Source organism: Anastrepha ludens, chromosome 6, assembly GCF_028408465.1.
Source record: "Anastrepha ludens isolate Willacy chromosome 6, idAnaLude1.1, whole genome shotgun sequence".
NCBI classification, from domain to species: Eukaryota; Metazoa; Arthropoda; class Insecta; order Diptera; family Tephritidae; genus Anastrepha; species Anastrepha ludens.
In genome coordinates, this window is record NC_071502.1 from 22,833,324 (window position 1) to 22,856,282 (window position 22,959).

The window sequence follows — 22,959 nt, forward strand, 5'->3', positions numbered from 1 at the left end:
CCAAGTAAGCTCGAATGCAAATAATAAAAGTAGTTGGAAATTTTGCCAAATTAACAGAAACAACGCCTGAAGGCTCAATTATTTTAGTGGGCGCCAAATACATAGTTTTCCTGTTTTTATTTTGTAAGCTTCAGGGAGAAAAGTTTTTTATGTGGTCCCGGTGGTCTAGAGCTCGTAAATTTAGGGTATTTTCAGCATTTTTTCTTGCAACAAAAAACATGCAAAACGTTATTAAATTTTTTTAGGCTCTTCATTCAACTTCTTTTACATACAAAAATGAAAAAAGATTTTTTTTTAATTTTAATGACTTTGAAAATGGCGCTGAAGTTGACCCTCCCGAAAAATTGGACCTAGCCGGTGTTGTCCATTTTGGCTCTTCTATTCTTCCGAAACACAAAAACCAAAAAAATTATTAATCAGTATGACTTTCATTGCGGCCTCGGTAGTCTAGCGTAAGTCCACTAGCCTGCCAACCCAGAGGTTGTGGGTTCGAGTCCCACATAAAGCACGGTCCTCGCACTTTTCCAACAATTTACCTACTTTCCAAGTTCCTAAACAAAAAAAAAAAAATAAGCAAAACAATCTCATTCCTCAAACCCAAAAACTTATCCTTTCCATCCTTTACATCCTTACTCCCGCACAATAGTCAGTGCATTATTTGCATTGTGGAGAGTGGAGTGAACAAGGAAAAAAAGACTGTGCCCCTATGCACTAGAAAAACAATTTTAGAAAATGGCGGGATTTTGAATTGGACACTATAACAATCAGGTTTTTTTCAGTTCCGGTTCAATAGTTTTTTTTTACAACACCTGGCCGCAAAAGGGCGTTTTGAGATAATAAGTTTAAAGTTTGAGGTACAGGAGCGCGCGGGCCGCTCTCTACCTAGTTAATGGGCTGTAGAAGCTATAATATTGGGAATTTCCGCATGAAAATTTCACAGATTATTTTTGGGATGCTCTACTATCGAAATATCGAAAAAACAAGCAATAAATTTTTTGAAATTTCCTGACCACCGGATCCCCTCAAGTTGACATTTACTAGAGTTAGAAATATCGGCAAATAAATAAAACAAATAAGTAAAGCAATAATTTACTCACTTATTTTGTTGCTTATCCGTCTTTGAGCACCAAAAATAAAAATACGAAAATTAATTAATTTAATTAATTAAAAATCCAGCGGCTACGTTGGCTCCACTTCGGCTTTGAAAGCATTCGCTGCGGTACCAGCTGATAGAAGCAGAGAATGAGGAAGGCCTCATCTGCGTTGGAAATATCAGGTGAAGAAGAACTTGGCTTCACTTAGTGTGTCCAACTGGCGCACGAGGAAGAAACGACTGGCGCGCTTTGTTAAACTCGGTCAAATACGCGTAGACGGTTATCGTGCCAATCAAGAAGAAGAAGAGGAGAATTTAATTAAAAAATATCAGCTATTTAGTCCGGGAGGCAGGGGTCGATTTTAGACTGCGTTTTTATATCGTTCAATTCTTAACTATACTTGTGACTTAGCTTTCAGGAATAACGAAAGTGAACGCCAGCTGGCGCACCCGCGGTGGGTGTGATCGTGGGAGGATACGAAACGTGTCGAAAAAAAGTTTTTAACAACTCATTTTATACCGGCTGAAATTTCTTTCATGTATTGTTGACATTTAGTAGAATAAAAAAAAAAAAGTCAGCTGCGCCGTAGAGGGGGGAAAATACGTCAGCTGAACAGGTGAGCTTGTAAAAAAATTGAAAAGTAAAACTAATTTATGCCGATTAAAATTTTCAAATATTATAGTATTGTATATGTAGTATATGGAAAAATAATAATGTCTGTAGCGGGGAAAAATGTCAGTCGTAGCATTGAAAATTCCGCGCGCCGTCGAGATGTATGAACGCAATGAAACATTCTTGCTTCCGCTGACGGTCTTCCCGCCGCTATAAACGCAGCTGATCATCATTATTATATTTTCATATGTGTCCAAAATTATGTAAAAAAATTTCAATCGGCGTAAAGTAGTTTCAGTTTTTAATTTATTTTACAAGTTCGCCTATTCAGCTGACGTATTTTCCCCCCTTTAAGGCGCAGCTGACTATTTTTTTATTCTACTAAATGTCAACAATACATGAAAACAAAATTCAGCCGGTATAAAATGAGTTATTAAACACTTTTTTTCGACACGTTTCGCAGCATCCCACGCACGCAGCCACCGCTACTGAACCAGCTGACGGTTGGTTTTGTCATCCATTGGATAGCGTCTGCCTTCAGTATTATAATCAGTCGGCATGAAATAATGAGTTCAAAATGACCCCTGGCTCACGAACTAGGTGAAGTTACATTTTTTTAGGTGAAGTCGAATTTAAAAAAAAAAACAAAATAGGTGCACTTTTTTTCACAGTCTCTGAATTTGGACAGTCTAGTTTAAGCAGTGATTTTTTACAAATTTATTTTTTCAAATTTTTGAGATTTTGCTTCCTTCATTTCAAAAGCACCAGCATTTCACTTTTCTATCCTCTCACTTCGCTTTTTTCCTGCATTTTAATTTAAGTCAATTTCAAGTTATCTTCTTATGTAAATTTACCTACAGCAAATTTTATTTTTATTATTTATTTTTATATAAAAAATATAATTCATATAAATATATTCATAGATAATTAGTTATATATTAACGTCTAGCGAAAATGCAAATGGATCAGCACCTTAGTGTTAAATAAATTTGTATGTATTCGCACCGAATCAACAGCCCAGCTGCACGAAATAATAATAAGAAGCACCACTTAGAAATGCACTGCATAGCAAGAACACTAGAAAAAGAATGCACTCAACGTATGGAAGTTAAATGCAGCATTGTAGATTTAAGAGAATCGTCTATGGTATTGCACGTTCTTGGTTTGTTTAATTGTTCGATATACTTCGTTAACACAAATGCGCTTTCTGCACTTTCTGCAACACATCTACACTTTTAACACTAAAAGCAGGTTAAGAATAAGAAATACTTTTGAAAAAAATGCAAACACAAAAACCTTTCCAAAAATTGCAGAAAACACACACATTTGAAAATTTGTGTGCGAAAACCCTTTAGTACACACGAATGCTTTTAGCTGAACCCACCAAAATCGTTAAACTCAACGTTTTACGCCTAGCCTTAACCCACCTCAATCCGTACCCTACTTACTCAATGTGACTTGTTTATATGTATGCACAACGCTAACCGATTGACACTGAATATATGTACTTAGTACCTATGTGAAATGGCAACAGTGTTTTCTACCGACATACTTTGCTAAATATTTGCTAAATTGCATACAGACTTTTACATACATTAATGTTTTCCACTTTCTTACCTCGTATGTATTTGTTGTAATGTTTATTACATAGCTGTTTATTATATGAATAAGTTATATTGTTGAAATAAAAATAAATTAATGCATATTTTTCAAAAACTTTTCTTCAATATTTTTTTTTTGTTTCGTTCAAAATAAATTCAAAATCAATTCATCATCAAATGTTCATCATACGCCATGTTGTACAAACAAACTAAATAACAAACACATCGGCGCTATTGAATTGCAATTATTTGTTATACTTGTTACAACAACAACAATGACAACAACTAAATTATCCATCTAAACGACACATTCATCATCAATCAACCTCTACCACCACCACCACCACCACCAACAACAACAACAAACAAACAAAAACCCAAACTGAAATTTTTGTCAACCAACAACAACAAACAGCACCACATTCGCCGCGTCGACAAAAGCTGAATTTGCGCATGAAATCGCTAAGCTTGGACTCACCGGAATCTACGGAACTGCATGGTCAAATACGTCGACGCCAACAGCCGGTCATTGGGCCAACAACAGTTGTTGGTGGCGGCAGTGGATATTATCATGGCGGTTCCGGTGGGCATTTGGAGCACAGTACACCGCCATCAAATAATAGCCGTTTGCATTGTAAGTAGACACGCAGCGCCAACTCTAGTACACACACACACCCACAAACGCACAAAGTAATGTGCGCTTGATAACTGAAACAGAGACACATAAATTTATGTAAAAATTATAGGGGAAAACTAAATTCTAGGGAAAAACTAAGTTGCAGGGGAAAACTAAAAAGTAAAACAGAATTATTTTAGGTGCGAACTGGTAGTAGTTCTTACTTCTGCGAAGAAGATATTTAAAACTCAAAAGTTGCTATACTTTCTAATAACTTTTTTTACTCAAAGAACGGCAAACGACAGTTACTCATCTTCTCACAAAGTCTGGTGCTTTTAAGTTGAGTGTAAAGCAATTTTTGCATTTCAGCAGTTAAAGTTAGGTCAAGTGATGGTAGGGCAGGTTCGTAATACAAGTAATAGATTAAGCCGATAGCCTTAAAAAAGCTCGCAATGATTTCCTTAATATATAGGGTTTTCCATACAGAGGTGCTCTTTTGATATTCCAAGAAAAATGTTATTTTTTACAATAAATGATCGTATGCTTATTTCATTATAAAGAGGAAGGAATGCAGTTAATAGTGGAAAATAACATCAGGCAAACGACACCCTCGACACTATCCTTTTCATGAAATTTTCCATAACAGAATTGCAAAGTGGCCGCCCTATGTCCTTCATAGCCTCACGAACTCCATATTTGAGGTCTTGAATCGACTCTGGGCAGTTGGCGTAGACCTTGTCTTTCACTTGACCTCAAAGAAAAAAGTCACAAGATGTTAAATCACAAGATCTCGGTGGCCAATTGTGATCACCACTTCGAGAGATAGTACACTCAGGAAAGTTTTCCCGTAAAAGATCAATGGTTTCGTTGCTTGTGTGGCACGTAGCGCCGTCTTGTTGAAAATAAACGTTGTCCAGATCAATACCATCCAATTCCAGCCATAAAAAATCGTTAGTCATCTCTCGATAGCGCAATCCATTCACCTGTTATTGGAAAACCCTTTAGTAATTTTAAAATCTATTCCTACTTTATCTCTGAACTCGTCTTAGCGTTAGGCAAATCTTAATGTAAACTCTCACGAGGCAATATTCAAATCTTTAGAGGCTTCGAGGGAGAGCAGGTAGGTAAGTGGAATGGTTCAAGTACCTCTCAGGTACTCCCCAAACAGCACTAAAGCGGTATTTTGATACCATTATGAGACCTCCAATAGCCAGCCATAGAATTTCGATGGCATTTAGGTTGGTGCACTGCCTTAGACTGTCAAAGAAAGGAGCACCCAGTGACCTTCATGGTCCAACTGCCAATCCCTGCCAAACTCCAGATAACTTCTACAGCAAAAACTTGACGCATGCATACTTAACGGACAATGTCCGACAAGAATGTCTATCAAACTCTAGAGCACCGGCCTTGTTAACCCCAGAAGTTCCCTCGATGTAACCGTGGTCAGAAGGATCTCGCGATTTTCCACGTTTGCGCACTAGCCCAGCGTTTGCTGAGTTGACGCGAGGCTTATCTTTCCTGGAGTAGACCACAGGTTCTCAAGGAGCCCCAATCGTATCATTTTGCGATGAAACCGTCTGCAGAGTCCCATGTCTAGCCAACTCATCAGTCAAGCAGTTTCCCTCTATGCTGCTGTGACCGGGAGCCCGAATGAGCTAAATATCGAAATATTCGCTTGCAACCGATAGAGAAGTCGCGCATTCCCCGACCAATTTCGAGCGCTAAAACAACGAGCCTAAGGCCCTAATTGCTGCTTGGCTATCGGGGTAGATATTTACATCTTTTACAGTAATTACAGAAGTACGCAGCCAACCCACTGCTTCCTTAATTGCTACTACTTCCGCTTGGAGAGCACTACAGTCGCTCGGAAGCCTACATTTGAGCTTGATGGAGAGATCCTCGCAGAATACTCCCCCGCCCATTCTTCTATCCAACTTCAAGCATTCGTAAACATATTTGCCATGCCCTGTCTCCAAATGTTACAAACCGCCCACTCCTCCCTTCAGGGAATATGAATCGAAAAAGTTCCGCTCGGACCTGGCGAGGGTGTACAATGATCCAGCAGCATGGAGATGAGCTTAAAATTTGAATGTAAAGTAATAAAAAAAGTTTTTCTAATAGCAGTGCCCCTCGGCAGGCAATGTCAAACCTCCGAGAGTATTTCTGCCATGAAAAATATACCCACAGTCTCTAAAGGCCATAAATTTAGTTTGGAAAATCACTTTTATTTAATTCAAAGTAAAAAATGTGTGTAAATAATACAAAATTAAGAATCAACTTACTTTTGCTCGATATGACCACCTTTTACCTTGACCATGGCCTTGAAACTTTCCAGAAACGAATCGCCAACTGCCCGAATGCGACTTGCAGGTTTTTGGCTCACTCGCGGACAATGGCTTTTTTCAGCGCCTCGAGACTGGTGAATCTTTTAGGTCGGACTTTGCTCTCCACAATAGCCGAAAGAGAATAATCCATCGGATTTGCGTCTGGTGATTTTGAGAGCCATTTTGTGGACGTTATGAAGTTCGGAACGTTGTTTTTTAGGCATTCTTTGTTCACTCGACCTTTGTGAGACGGTACCGAGTCCTATTGAAACGTCCATGGTCTGCCACCGACATGTTTGTCTGCCCACGGCTTCAAAGCAACCTCCAAAATACTTTCCCGATAATATTTCACATTTACCTTGACGCCAGGCTCCATGAAAACGATTCGAGAGCGCCCATCTGCGGTTGGAGCGGCCCAAACCATTACCTGTGGTGGGTGCTGCCTCCTGGTGGCAAATCGGTGACTCAAATTCTCGTATGAACGGTCAGTCGAATAAACCCTATCGTTTTGGGAGTTAACGAATTGCTCAATTTGAAACATTTTCTTGTCAGAAAATACAATATTCGGAAATTTATTGCTTTCGTCCAAGCGAAGCCACTCCTTTGCTCTCTCCAGTCTGACTTGTTGCTGCTTTGGTGTGAGATGAGGCGCCTTTTGGATCTTGTAAGGCTTGACTTTTGAGATCATTTTTCAGTATGCGGCTGATGCTACGGTCAAATATTTTCAGTTCTTTCGCCATTTGATCGGCACTTCGTCGGGGATTTCGCTCAAGTCACTTCTTCACTTTTTGAACCATTTCACGTAACGTTGCAGCCTTTTGATGACCACCTCCATGAAGATTCGCGTTGCTACCAGTTTTATTGTGACGAGTAATGATGCGATAAACAAAAACTTTATTTACTTTAAGATGCTCGAGCAGCCACTCTATTTGATTTGAAATCTATTGCTGATTTTCTTTCTTCACGTTTACTCTCGCCAAATACTTCCTCGTGCTTATAAACAATACTCTTGACCGTCATTTAGGCAACTAACAGGCAGCTAATGCCCGTGCATAGAGGTGCATCAGTTGCGCGAGCGGTCTGAACTTGGTTACACTTCGAGTGCTGTACCCTGTAGGCAGAATTTTTATGGGAATGCCAAAAACTGTGGGAATTTTGCTATGTGGCTCAAGTGCTTTCATGCAGCTGTAGAGTGATTGCGCTCCCAAAGTGGTGACTGAACTAATTGAAGGAATGACGTGTAGGCAAATAATAGACAAAGTTATTTAGAAGAATTATTTTGTCCAAATTTTAAGGAAATTTAGTTAGTAAATATGATAAGCACTTGAAAAAATAACCACAAAGTTGAAAGTATATTTCTCTCAAAAGAATTGGATAAGTTAGCGCCTGAGACTACTTTTTTTCCAAACTACTACTCGTACATACATAACACATTTTGTGTCGTCTTGAATACGAAATTCATGTCATACAATTTTATGCGGAAAGATTTGTAAATATTAACGGAAAATATATAGATTTCATATGATTCTGTTAAAAATTTTTGTAATTACTTAAAGAACGATTTTTTAGTACCTTCAATAGACTACAGTTCAAAATTTATTTGTTCGAGTTGTAGTTACTTGTTTAATACATACTTACACGCATACACATACACAACTATATAAGATCGTATATGTAATTTTTAGTTAAAAATCAATAGCCAAATACCTGCATACATACATAGTTGATGCGTTCAATTGTTGAGTTGAGTTACATATCTACTTAAAATATACATAAATAGTGTTCAAGTAAATAGTAATCCAGTTACTGTTGGGAATAATCAATTTGTTGGCCTTAAAGCTGGTAGTTACAATGAATTTAAAAAAAAAAAATTCAGCGTTCATCATTACATTTTTTTCCTTTTTTGCTTTTTTTTTAATTCGACGCATTCATCTGTATATTCACGCTGCTCATTTGAGTTGAAATCTCGCCATATAGTCCACACACACACACATGCTTACGTAATACACAACTACATACACGCATAAATACAGAGATAATTGTTTTCAACTTTAAGTAGCATTGACGTAATTAGCGAACAATAACAAAATCCACTTTTAGTTAGCAAATTGAATTGTACAACAAAATTTAACTCGTTTGCACTTTTGTGCGTGTTCTTTTCTTTTCATTTTCCTCTTTTTTCATTTCCGTTCTTCTCTCTTTCTATTTACTACAACTTTCCTGACTGCACACCACTGCACAAATGGCATCATTACACTTGCGAACTCACACACACACACACACACAACGATGCGCACAATCAACGTCCATGCCAACTCTACCGGCCACACCTTTAATTGTTGCACCAACAACATCGCCAACAACATGACAACGCATACACACAAACACGCATACACATTTGAAATGTGCAACGTTGGGCAATAAAAAAAATAATGAAAAAAAAAAAATTTAAAACAATACAATAAAAAAATGAAAAAATAAAAAATAAAAATAAAAAAATAAAAATATAAAAAATAAAAAACTAAAAATGCCCACTCCCACATACATACATACGCATTGCTGCTGCACCATTGACGCCCACCAAATTTGCCACCACAACCAACACTCTACTCATTTGTTACACCTCCCTGTACGCCTCCTTTCACAAATCCACTCATCTTCATTGTAACAAATTTAATGCAGCATTCAAACGTGCATTTACAGCGCCTTCCAGTCCCTCCCATCAGGGTCGCAAATTGCTTTATGCCACGCGTGGCATGCGCGGCGGCAGCGTCGATCTGCCAGACGAGATGGAGAAATCGCAGTCATCGGCGAGCACCTCACCATGCCCCTCACCAGTAAGACAATTTCAGGTATCTCATTTTTAGTTCAATTCAATTTTTCAGTTGCTCAGTTTGGTTGTTAGTAGTTTGGTGGTAAATTGTTGTTTAACGCGGCAGGTGGGGTATTAACGCTGGCCGCTTGGAGTTACGGTACGTGCTGAGAATGTATTGCTAGGTAAGCCTCGAGCAATGATGCTGTATGTGATAAGATTATGGCTTCACTACTTTCGGTGAGCGTGAATGCCCCTCTGAATCACTTTGGTGGTTTGAAAAAAAAAAAGTAAAATTTTATTCAATAATTTCTTTACAAATATTTATTATATATGTACTGAATGTGCCAACCGATGCTTGTACCTATTTCGTTTTTATAAATCTACAGATTTTGCCGGTATATAAAATAGTGAAAAAAAGAAGAAAAAAAAAACACGAAAGAAAATTAAGAGCACCCTGGTGGTGTGACTGCTTTAAAAGCAATCAGGGCACACTGAACAGGTAGTGGCATTATATTAAATATACAGTCCCTCGCACCTTACTTGATACGGATACGATTTTCATAATATTTTGCGAAAACGAAAGAAGAAAGTTTGCAGAAAGCAATTTTTTTGTCTATTGACTTATTTCATTTCTCAGCATAAAATACAAAAAAGTGTCTCCTAATTTCATTGTAACACAAAGGAAAAAAACAAAAAAAAAACTTAAAAAAAACCAAAAAATAACTATACAGAGAAATCAAGTCGCACCTTTACAAAAAACTCATATCCGCATCAAATTGAATGACCTATGACCAGAAAGTACCCGGGAATGTTTAAATAAAACAAAACAGAGTAAAATTTCAGGCAAATTTATTTTTTCTCCTTCAAAATATGACCCGTCTGAAGCAACACACATGTGCCAAGGTTTAACCCAGTCCTCCATGCACCCCTGGAAGGTCGATGAAGTGATGGCCTTCAGCTCCTTCGTCGCATTATCTTTAATCTCCTCTATCGACTGAAATCTCCTCTCACGAAGTGGTAACTTCAACTTGGAAAGCAAAAAGAAGTCGTACGGGGCCATATCAGGTGAATACGGTGCTTGCACGGTGGTATTTACTTGGTGTTCGGTCAAATAGTCCAGCACAATTTGGGCTCGGTGTGATGGCGCGTTATCATCATGCAAAATCGAAGAATTGTTTGCCCACATTTCCGGCCGACCAGGCAGACACTAATGATCCGATGGTGGTAAAAAGTGACAGATGTGTGTCTTACAGTCCTACCAATATAAGGAAAGAATGTGGGCCGGTTGCCACGTGCGCGGTTCGTTTTAATTAAACATTCCCGGTACTTTTTGATCATAGGGTATAGTTGGCGCTTGCACCATTTGCTAGATGTTTGGGCAAGCGCTTCCTCCAATTTGTGGTCTGCGTCTTGATATACAACTTTAAGCTGCCACCGAACCGCAAGTTGGTTTTTTATGAGGAGCTTCTTCATGGCAGAAACTCAGACGGAGCCTTGATGTTTTTCTAATTTTTGGACTCAAAATTACCAATTTTGAACTCTCAGTCTTTGTTTATAGTCTCTGACATTCCATGCACCAAAGCAATCTGTTGAATATGCCCTGGAAGCATATTATTTGTTGGATTTCAAAACAGTAAAAGGATTGACTCGACTATTTAGTAGAAAATTTTTAACCATATTTACGTACAAATACTTTTTTCCACGACATATTCCAAGTCTTTGACTACGTTTGACAAAACGGATTGCTATGCAAAATACAAGCCACTGTATAACACCATAAATTATTACCCTTTTTCCAATCGTAGCGACAGTTTTTTGATTAGCAAAACGAAGAAAAGACTGAACTCAGCGAAAGTTTAGCTGGTGTACTCCAGTGCAGTATAATGAGCCCAATCCTTTACTTGCTCAACACTCACGATTTACCTCTCGGAATTAACTCTAACAACCACAAGGCTTCACTTAAACTCCACAAAAGGAGTTGATATTTTAACTCAATGGCTAAAAGATTGGCAAATAAAATCCAAAGAGACAAAATCAGTTCAAGTATTTTTTATACTCAATCGAAGCATTTGGCCTGCCGTAAAACTCATTAACGTAATCATACCCCAAAACAATGGAACGAAATATCCTGGCATGCACTTCGATAGCAAACTTATCGATCAGTCCATAAGTTCGTGCGTATTTTACCCATAATCTCACTTTTTTACGATTTTTGCATAAACAAATTATTCGCGGAATATAATGGAACTATTTACATTTTCTTTGATATATTGCAAACTCAACCAGTGATTTTAACCGCGGATAGAAGCACGAGATGTTAAAAAATAAAAAATAAAATGGAATATTCGAACGCGTATAAGAGGCATATTTTGTAATTTTTTATAAAAGTGGTAAAAATGCAACAACTGCTGCTGCAAAAATAAACACTGTTCACGGAGAGGATACCGTGAGTGTAAGGACTGCGCAAAAGTGGTTTTCAAAATTCCGAAGTGGTAACTGCGACGTGGAGGATGCCCCGCTCACTAGTCGTCCTGAGGTCTTTAGCTCCGACGCCTCGCTCGAACTCGTGGAAGCTGAGCCAAATTCGACAGTCATTATGACAGCTGAGAGGTTAAATTCATCGCATAGAACAGCTCACAAGCACCTGGTTCCGTTGGGAAAGGTTTCAAAGCTGGGAAAATGAGTTCCGCATAGACTTTCCGTCGCCAACCTTCAGCAGAGAGGGAATGTGTGTTCTCAGCTCCTGCAGCGGCTTGAAAATGAAAGTTTTTTGAAGCGTATCGTTACTGGTGATGAAAATTGGGTCCTTTGCAATAATCCTGTTCGCAAACGCCAATGGTTGGATAAAGATGAAACACCAGAACCGACCCCTAGAGATGGCCTTCACCCCAAGAAGATTCTCCTACCTATTTGGTGGGATATGGCCGGTATTGTTTATTATGAACTTCTGGAACCAAACCAAGCGATAACTGCTGATTTTTAATCCCATCAGCTATCAAACTTGAATGAGGCGCTTAACAAAAATCGACTGTCTTTAGTGAATAGACGCAAAGTTTTGTTTCACCACGACAACGCAAGACCTCACAGCGCAAGGCAAACATTAGGAAAGCTGAACGAGCTCGGATGGGAGCTAATGCCGCATCCACCATACTCTCCGCATATTGCACCTTGTGATTATCACATTTTCCGTGGACTTCAATCCCATATGAGTAACAAGAACTGCTCCTCAAAAGAAGTTATAAAAAGGGATATCGAAGCGTATTTTGGCTCCAAGGACAAAAGATTTTTTGAGCAGGCAATTAAAAATTTGCCTAAACGTTGGGAATACAAGGAGAATATATTATTGATTAATAAATACTTTAAATATATTTTTCATTAATTGTAAAACCACCTTCAAAAAACGCACGAACTTATGAACTGACCTGACTTATTCCTCCTCCCTATTAAGAGCCTGAAGATTTAAATGGTCATTGATTTACTTTTAAAATTTATGAATGGTTTTGAGCGGTCGCCGTAGTCGTATGGGTTGGGCGCGACTACCATTCGCAATTCACAGAGAGAACGTCGGTTCGAGTCTCGGTGAAACACCAAAATGAGGAAAAAGTTTTTTGTAATAGCGGTGGCTCTTTGGCAAGCAATGCCAAGCCTCCGAGTGTATTTCTGCCACAAAAAGGCTCCTCATTAAAAATATGCTGCCATTCGGAGACGGGAAGAAACCTATACGTCACATCATTTGTGGAAAAACAGTAAAACGCATACCACAAGCAGAAGGAGTTCGGTCAAATAATCAGCAAGGATGTAGCAAGAAATATATGACTTAGCGCACTTTCTTCTCAAAATTATGGGCACTTATTGAGTTTAGTCGAGAAAATGACACTGACTTGAAAACAATTTTTTTAGCCTCACAAAAAACTTGCAAGCAAAAACAAAAAAAAAAAACAAAAAAATTGGTGGTTTCCCATTCGTACCACCAATGCAATCAATCGATTTTTTTTTTTTAATCTTAAGCGTAGTATTTATTTTTTATTTTTTTAATGAGGAAATGTTAATGTATAAATGCATTTTATTTAAAATGAGCTTTATTTTCATTGCACTTATTTTAAAAATGTTCATAAAAAATGTTTAGTTCATAAACTTTTGCTTTTTTCTATTTCCATAAACTGCACTTATAAATATACGAAATCCATAACTAAGTACTAATTTAATTGTTTTACTTGAAAAATTCCACCCCAACAGAAATCTCACCGTTTATTGCCAACGAATTTGTATGTCATTTTATACAACTTCAAAGCACGTCACGCCGACGAACTGGACTTGAAAGCTGGTTATAAAGTAAGTAATGCAAAGTTTCTTTTAAGACTTTAAAGACAGTCGTGGGTATAAAAGAGGAGAATTTTCAGGATTTTTCACTGCAATTTCATTTATTTTATAAAGCTGATAACACAGAATTTTTATATAATGAAGGTATTGATTTGGTCACTAAGTTAAGACAAAATTTGCGGTTTCTAAAAGCTGCTCTACGCATTGCCAAGGAACAAAACCACATTTCATAATTTAAAAAATCATAGCTCTAAGCAAAAACAAAAAATTTCAATCAAGTACCATCTAAGTTGCATATATTTCATGAAATTCATTTGGTGATTTTTAAATTAGAGTGGCAAATCGAAAAAAATAAAACACATGATTTTCGCGGTTTTGCAAGTGGCTAGATTATTCCACCTCCTATCCATCCGTATTTTCATGTCCGCAAGGATGTCCCTCTATACCGTATTTAATGGTTTCAGTATGTCGTTTTCTTGTTCGAATTGTCTGTAAACAGCGCTTTTGGCAATCTCATCTACAATTTCGTTCCCTGCAATACCCTTATGTCCGGGTACTCAATAGATAAGCAGCCGTCTGTCTACGGCTAGTCTCTCTATGGCTTCCCTGCTCTTTAGAGCGTTTTGAAATGAAATATCAAATGAGTTTATTGCCTTTATCGCAGCTTGGCTGTCAACGTATATATTTATTTTGGGGTTGCTTGATGTCTTTGCGATTACTATTTCCGCAGCCTTATCTACGGCAAAGACTTCTGCTTGAAAGATACTGCAGTGGTTAGGAAGCTTAAATGGCTTCCTGATGCGTAGCTCTGCGCAATAGATCCCTGCCGCTACTCCGTCTACCATTTTCGAGCCATCGGTAAATAAATTAAGAGTATTTGGGTTACGTTTCATTCCTTTTTTCCACCCCTCTTCTTCTATTGTTGTTCGGTATTTCTTCACCCAATTGCATTTCGGAGTCATATAGTCCGTTTGGACCCTATAACTAATGCCCATTGAGCTATGTCCGAATGTTTTACAGGTAAATTCGCCTGTCGCGCTGAGTCTTACGGCGGATTTCTAGTTCTCATTAGAAGAATTTGAAATTTTCATGGCAAGTTTTTGAATTACTTTGTTTTTTTGGAAAAGGAATAAGGAGCTTTGTGTTAGAGGATTAGAAGACGAACAACTGTGGCTAATTACATTCGGATCAATCACTTCAAGCTACCGTTGATTGTCATCAGATGTGTGATATTTAAACCCGCAATATCCGCAGGTATAGGAAAAAAGTGAGCGTTCAGATGTCTTAATCTTTACCCTGCGAGTGCAGGGAAGCTAAGAAGAAAACGGTGAGATGATTCTAGCTCATCTACCTCTAGACAGCTTTTGCAAAAAGGACTTGAAGAAATCTCAAATCTCGCCACATGGACACCTAACGGGGAATGTCCAGTAAGGATTCCTACCAAATTCGAGAGCTCCGACTTTGTTAGCCTTAGAAGTTTCCTCAGGCGCACCCGATCTAATGGTAATGGTAATAGTTGTATGAGTTAGGCTAAGGCCTTTATGCACTGCGACGAGATTGATCAATTGTGCGCCTCTAATTCCTTAATCATAATTATTTAGTATACCGAGAAATCGAACCAGCTCCTTAGGAGGGAGCAATTGTAGATCTTCCTCCTCTAGTAGGTACGAGCCCAGGATTCTGTGTCTCCTGATTTAACCGTGGCGATTTTGCAGCCCAGCGCTTGGAGATTTAACGCCAGGCCCATCTTTCCAGGAGTAGACCACAGGTTCTCAAGGGAACCCCAATCGTCTCGTTTTGCGATAAAACCGAGTCCCATGGCTAGCCAGCTTATCGGCCCAGCAGTTTTCTTCCATGCCGCTGTGACCGAAAATCCAAATGAGCCCAATGTTGAAGTATTCAGATGGAATCGAGAGAGAAGTCGGGCACTCCCCGACTAGTTTCTAATGTACAAAAAACGAGCCCAGGACTCTAACTGCATTAACAAAGTTCGGGGGAAACAAATAAAGAGTAACTCTAATCCGTGCGAGCGGTATTGTTAGACTGTTTTATTTACGGAAGTGAGAGGAACTGGACGTAGCGAAGGCTTCACTCACTACAGCTACACTACTATCTCTATGTAATAGCCCATTTCTTCTTCTTCTTCTAATTCCTAATTGGCGTGATAACCGCTTACGCGATTTTGGTCGAGTATAACAAAGCGCGCCAGTCGTTTCTTTCTCGTGCTACCCGGCGCCTGTTGGACACACCAAGTAAAGCCAAGTCCTTCTTTACCTGATCTTTCCAACGCAAAGAAGGCCTTCCTTTTCCTCTGCTACCACCAGCTGGTACCGCATCAAATACTTTCAGAGCCGGCACGTTTGAATCCATTCGAACGACATGAGCCAGCCAACGTAGCCGCTGGATCTTTATTCGCTGCGCTAAGTATATTTATCTCGTCGTAAAACTCATTCAGCTCATCGTTCCATCGCCTGCGATATTCGCCGTTGCCAATGTGCGAAGGTCCAAAAATCTTATGCAGAATCTTTCTCTCGAACACTCCAAGCGTGGCTTCATCGGATGTTGTCATCGTCCAAGCTTCTGCGCCATACGTTAGGACGGGAATCATGAGAGTTTTGTGGAGTGGTAGTTGTGTTCATCGAGAGAGGACTTTACTACTCCATTGCCTAATTACAAATTTAATCTTCAAAATAATAGCCATCGCTAGCGACACATTTTTCCCATCTCTCAGGCAATTTGTGGATGCCGCGCCAAAAAAATTGGCCGTCTTTGGCCGCAAACCAATCATCGAGCCATTTTTTGGCTTCTTGTATTTAAAGCGCTGCTCAGAAAGTACGTGGCCCATCGATGATGACAAATGATAATCGGAAGGCGCCTAGTCTGGTGAGTAAGCCGCATGCACCAGCGGTTCCCAATCGTACGTCTCCACCAATTCCCGAGTCGCTCTTTTTCGATGTGGCGGTGCATTGTCACATTGTCAGTTCATGCGGCTGAATATTGTTGACAGATGACAGGCGAAAAAAACAAGACATTTGGGAAGGTTTAAAAATACTCCTAGCGACATCTATGGACTACTAGCAGAAAGTCTCATTTCGTAAGTATATACATACCTGGTAGTCCAAAGTAGCACTTGTTGGCAAGAGAATTCCACGTTGGAGTTGAAGGCTGACATTGTTATCGGTGTTAGTGCTGGCTCCTAGATAAATGAAGTATTTTACAACCTCGAAATCATAACTATCAACAGGGATCTGGGTGCTCATACGCGAGTGCGCCGATTGTTTATTTGATGACAGAAGTATTCTATAAATGAAATATATAACTTGGTCGACATCTTTGAGTTGCTTTATAAATTAGAAAAACTTAAAAAAGTTTAGAAATCTGCAAAATGTCTGGGCGAGATTTTTCCAACTGTTCTTGAATTTACTACTAAGGAATGATAAAAATACCTAAAATGAAATCCTAAAGGCAGCCCACACCTACGAAAGCCACCTTCGCTTTTATTTATTAAAAAATGCACAAACATTTCGCTATATCTCTATTAGCGCGTTAGGAGAATATTTTATATTTATTGCATTGAAAATTCGTGTTGACAAATTGTAGCTGCCAAAAATAACAATAAATAATAATGTGCCACCAAATTGGTCAGATGTTGTTGCAACAAACAAATACGCCGACGTGTGACTTACGTATGAGAGGAATTATGATGGCAAGGTAAATATTTGCAATGAAAATATTTACAAATTTTTAGTATTTCATAAACTTTTGCGACTGACAATTGCGAAAATAACGATGGGATTAACAATTATGCGCCCACAACCAGCCGTGGCATGGCCATTCGTATGGAAACTAGCGAAGCAATAAATATTCGTATAATGCAAATTTTAACGGCACTGATAAAACGGTCAAATCACTGCAAAATAAAAAATATGCGAGATGTAAAAAAATGAAATTTTCTCTGGTATAAATAAAGCTAATATATTTTAATTGAAATATTTCACCATGCAAAGGCTCGCTTGAATAAATAAATAAATACTCGGAGAAGCAATAAAATCTGTGTACTGGCCGTAATGAAAAGTGTGAAATGGAAATGAATTAATGCAATTTCGAGTAGTTTTTCAGCGTTGAATTGGCCTTTTACGGAACTTTTTCCATTCATATACTTTTGTGTGAAAAATAACAAATTTATCCACTTTGCGGTCAACTGAAATAATGCAATAAAGATGAGCATTGAAACCTGCTTTGGACGTCGTTAAGCAAGCAGCAGCAGGAAAATGGTATAGAGAAATATATAAAAAAATAAAAAACCATTAAGTGTGGTAGAAATTAAAATTTAAAGAAAATACTAACTTATACACTGAAACACTTTTTAAGTGAAACTTCTTAGGCGTCGATGCACGAGCGAAAATGGAGAGTAAACTTTCAAGGCAATGCAACGTTTCGGGCATTTCGTTCCGCGAAAAAGAAAAAAGATATAACGTAGAGGAAAGGGAGAGAGAGAGCTATACCTTATCTTATATGTTAGATACACTTTAGGCTGTTTTTCCTGAGTTTTTCCTTGTGGTTGCTAATTTCTAGTGAGAAATAACACTGACTACTTTTTGGCGCTTGTTTGTTGATGCAAACTTGTAGGAAATATATTTTTGGAGTCTACTTTTTGGGGTTATATTTCCTTGGTGCCTACTATTTGGGGTGTTTTTTGGTCCCAATTTTTTTGGCGTTTGTTTTTGGTTCCTACTTTTTGGCGCTTATTTCCGTTTCCTGGCTGGTGCTTGTGCGTACTATGAAGTGCTATCCATTCCGGCGTCGGATTTATTGAAATTGTCTTGCGGTAATTTGTGCCGTTACTACGGTCCTGGAATCGCTGCGTTTGTGCGGGTGATAAACGCTTGGACTGGTGCGCGTTGCACGTTATTAGAAAGTTGCAGTTGTTATGCCATTATAAATGAATAATAAATGGGTAAAGGCCATTCTATCGATTAAATTTTGCATTACTTTTTTATGCGAATTTGGTAATGCCACATTCAATAGACCTCCTCTTCCAATTTGTGTTGTGCTTTATGATTTTTTCACACAAAAGGAGGGGCGTACTAATTTACGTCACTTCCGAACGACAGGTGGTATTTATGAGGAGCTTTTTCATGGCATTTTCAATGGTATCCCTAAAATTCTCCATTGTTTTTGGATTGCTACAAAGTCATAGAGGTTAAAATTTATAAAGCAATGAAAAATCTCCTCATAAATACCATCTGTCATTCGGAGGCTGCATAAAACTGTACGCCCCTCCATTTTGTCTAATAACATGAAGACGCATGCCACAAATTGGGCGATGAGTCATACAATTTTTAACACTTTTTATCGAAAAGAGTTGCAAAATACGTGAAGTTTTAGATTGCATAGCAAACTCAATATGTAGCTCAAACTTTCACACCAATGTTTGGCTTTGAATGCTTTAATCCCCATCAAATGAATGACCAAATCAGTGATATCATACGATCTAAGTGGCCAATCTACTGGTCGGAGGCGAGAGATAAATTGCTCACCGAAACGACGACATAGTAAATCGCTTGTTTTATGTGCTGTATGGCAAGTAGCGCCCTCACCGTCTTGTTAGAAGTAAATGTTGTGGAAATCACAGGCTTTAATTTTCGGCACCAAAGTGTCGTTCATCATGGCGCGATAGCGTTTGTCATTCACTGCTGAAGACAAAGTGTAGCACGTTCGCCATTCGCCTTTGAAAATATATGGACCGATGATTCCTCCAGCCCACAGGCTCTACCAAATGGTTGCTTTGAATGGATGCAATGGCTGTTCTTGAATGGCTTCGGATTGCTACACCATAAGTTGGCCTGACCGCGCGCTGAATACCGTCGATTTCCGGAATTTGTAAACGCTGTTGAGACGTAAGTCTTTCCATGATGAATTGTCAATGAATACTGAAAAAAGCATTTAGTGTGGCAGTAGTCACGTGTGATCTGTCAGAAAACCCCTTTTGGAAAAAGTACCTAAAATCTAGTCACGCTTTAATAGCTGGCCAACCTAGCCACAAATTTGTGCTTATAGTAACCAAGAAAAGTATTTCAAATAAATGTTGTTGAGACAGAAAAGATAAGAAGAAACGAAGTAGCGTAAAGTGATAGAAATATTCTCACCCAAACGACTCTTCCAGCACCACTTCATCTGCGTCTCTTTCGCTTGTTACTTTGTAGGCAAATATTTTCTATATTTCAATTACCCCACTTTCAGTAATTAATAGAAAAAATAAAAGCCTTGGCTATTATAAATTTTCATATTTTTTTCCCTGCAACCCTGAACTCAACTCAATGCTAGCCTTTGCTTCACGCTCCACACACATCAAAGCCAAGCGTGAATCTGTTTTTGCAAAACAACAAAAAGGAAAGAAAAAAAAAACAATTGAAACAACACTCACCTCACAAGAGCAAATCCACAGCAAAACAAAGCTGCCATTGGCACCTGCGAATTCAATGAAAACCACTCGCCATTGGAGCTTAACCATTTAGCCACTTATACATAGCCAAAGGTTAATAAACAAAACACAAAATCCTACAGAAGTGCAAATTGTTTGCGTTGAAGAGCGTCAAGTGAAGCGATTCACTATCAAACGGCTGTGCAATAAAGGCCAATGCATTTGTAACTGCATGCATGTGTGTGTGTTTCTATGTATTGATGTCTAACTGCACTTTTATTGCGAACCAATCAACTTGGCGTGCTTTTAATTCTAATCAAAAGTGGCTGTGGTATGCCTTCGAGAAACAACAACAACAACGAAGAAGCAAAAAAGCAGCAATCAAATGCCTCAGAACTGTGAGAAATTGCTTGAGAAAGTAGTGAAATTGCCCTTCTACATCGACTGTTTGTGGCGCTTGGCACTTTTCGTTGAATTTTTTCACGCAGAAACTTCGCTTGCGCTACTTCTTTATCATTTCCTTGGCTTGCCGGTCTATTTGCCTGACCTTAGAGAGCATTTTTTGTACATCGATTTTCTTATTACTTCGCATTCGGCGTCCTTAAACTGTACTAGTTGTTGTTTGTGTTGTCTCAGCAGCATTCAAGTCGTTTGCTTTTTATTTTATTTGCTTTTTTATCTGACATCTCGGTTTCCGCTAGCTTTCGCATCGCTCTTCCTTGCCTTTATTGGATTTGCTTCTCGCGCTCACCTGATGCCAGCGGGCGAACAATAATTCGGTCAAACATTTTTCCAGAAGCATTTTACAAGAAAATCACTTGCTTTTCTTTTTTTTCATTCATGCTAACAAAATGTTGCCGATGCCTCATTACAAATGGAATAATGCCAGAACCACTAAAAGTGCGATTGGTGCACATAAATGCTTTGAAAAATTTTATGGGCACCAATCGTAGTCTGCAAAAATTTTCTCTTGTTGCTTAAATTTTCTAACAAGTAGATATAGTTGCTTTTTTGAAAATACTTTCCGTGCTTGTTGATCTAATAGAGACTTGCCTCAAAATGGCATGGTCAAAAGATTTAAATCTTACCGCTATAACAGATTCAATGCCACGGGGAAAGTTTGAGAAAATAAAAACAATGTTCACATTTCAACGATAACACTAAACAATCCAAAAACCGCGATTTGAACTATGACAAGTTGTCCAAATACGTCTTTTACTAGACAGTCTCAAAGAAAATTTTGGAAAGCTACCCCAGAAAGAACATCAAAGCGTTGATGGACAAATCATTGCGTTCAAAGGTATACATTCATAAATGTCATAAGGAAAATTTTAGTTTAAATTTTTGTTACAGGTCGATCGTCATTTAAACAATACAACCCTGCTAAGCCTCATAAATGGGGTCTGAAAATGTGCTCGTGCTGGAACCTCTGGATAAGTGTAAGACTTTACGTTGTATGTTGGTGAAGGTATCTGTCCTGCTTATGGATTGGGCCTATCTTCGGATATAGTTTTATATTTGGCAAAAGGCCTTCCTAAGGACAAACATTTTAAGCTTTATTTCGATAATTGGTTTACGTCAGTGAAACTCCCGATCTCGTTGAAAGAAATGGCCATATTTGCAACAGGAACTGTATGTAAAAACCGCATAAGCAATTGCCACCAGCTACTTTCAGATACTAAGTTAAAAAAGCGTGGAAGGGGATCTTTCGATATGAAATGTAAAATCAACAATAATATTGTATGCGTCAGGTGGTTTGATAATAAGCCAGTTCAACTTAAGTCTTCGTGTGAAAGCATTGAACCTGTTGGTATATGCAATCGTTGGAATCCAAAGAAAAAAGCTTAATATGATGTTGCAAGACCTGCGATTGTTTTCTTACAATAAGGGTCTACAAGGTCAACCACCGTTCAAAGAAGTGATACATAAGAATCTTCTATTGGTGCCTCGGAACATCCGTTACAAACGCATGGCTATTGTATAGAAAGCATTTAAACTTGATAAACCTGAGGCAAAAACATATTCCTCTAATAATTTGAACTAGAAATTGCTCATGAGTTGCTTACTGTCACTACTTCGCTCGGAAAAAGGAAAGGACGATCATCGAATGTTGAAAGCTCGATAGTATCCCTGGGCTCCCCATCAAGCAGCGTGTCTTCCCAACATACGAAAATGTACAGGTTCCCACCGAATCCTTTCGTCTCACAGCGTTACGATAAAATGGAACATTGGGTAGTTGGTAAAAAGGGGCGTTGCAGATTGTGCAAGACAGAAACCCCAATGACCAAATGCCTTAAATGCAAAGTCTACCTTTGCTGTAATAACAATAAAAACATTTGTCTTATCAGCAGTCTTATCATACCTAATTTTTCAAAATAAATAAAAATCATTAAAAGTTGTTCGAAAGAAAAAATCTGTTTATTTTGTATATCGCCATTGCCCAAAGTTGTTCACAAGCAACTTTCGGCAGCGCTCAAACCGTGAGACGTGACGACTAAAAATCTTGGCCAATTGCTTCTTAAACAAATACAAAAGGATTAAAAAAAAAAATTCCTACTACAGGAAAAAAGTTGGGGTCGAAAGGCTTAAAAAAAATGTTTTCCAATAGCGGTAAACCGTAGGCAGGCAATGACAAACCTCCGAGTTTCTCTCTGCTATGAAATATCTCCTCATAAAAACCATTTGCCATTCGATGGGGGTGGCCAGTGGATTGGCGTTTTGAACACTAGAACTTTTATTTGATGGTGTTGTAAAGTCTAAATGCATTGTGGATAACCCAGCTTCGATTTAGGCATTGGAAGCCAGCTTTACTAACTATTAAAGTTATTCACGAGGCACCACCGAAGTCCTCCAGCGAGTCGCGAGTCATTCAAAATTGGTGTTTACGGATGATTGAATTATGGCGCTGGTGCGGCCAACATTTAAAAGGGATTATCTTTCAAAAATAAATGTCATTAATGGTGCTACACAAATATAATAATAATTGGCCAAACAATATTTTGCTTTAATTTAAAATCAGGTACCTCTGATCTGATCACTTTATATTTCAAACTTGTATTGCTTGTGTGGTGAGATATAGGGGTTCGGGCTAAATAGTCCCAATTGTAGACTTCATAAGGAAAAAACGTATCCCCTCTTTAGCTCCTTTTATGG

General features: G+C 38.5%; 1 protein-coding gene across 1 annotated transcript in view; it reads left to right on the forward strand.

Moving 5' to 3' along the window:
- Nucleotides 1-22,959, forward strand: part of LOC128865811 (uncharacterized) — a 188,965-nt gene that overhangs the window by 160,427 nt on the left and 5,579 nt on the right. Inside the window, 3 exon segments of the mRNA XM_054106171.1 lie at nt 3,723-3,941; nt 8,951-9,084; nt 13,299-13,394. Of these exon segments, the coding sequence (XP_053962146.1) occupies nt 3,723-3,941; nt 8,951-9,084; nt 13,299-13,394 (449 nt within the window).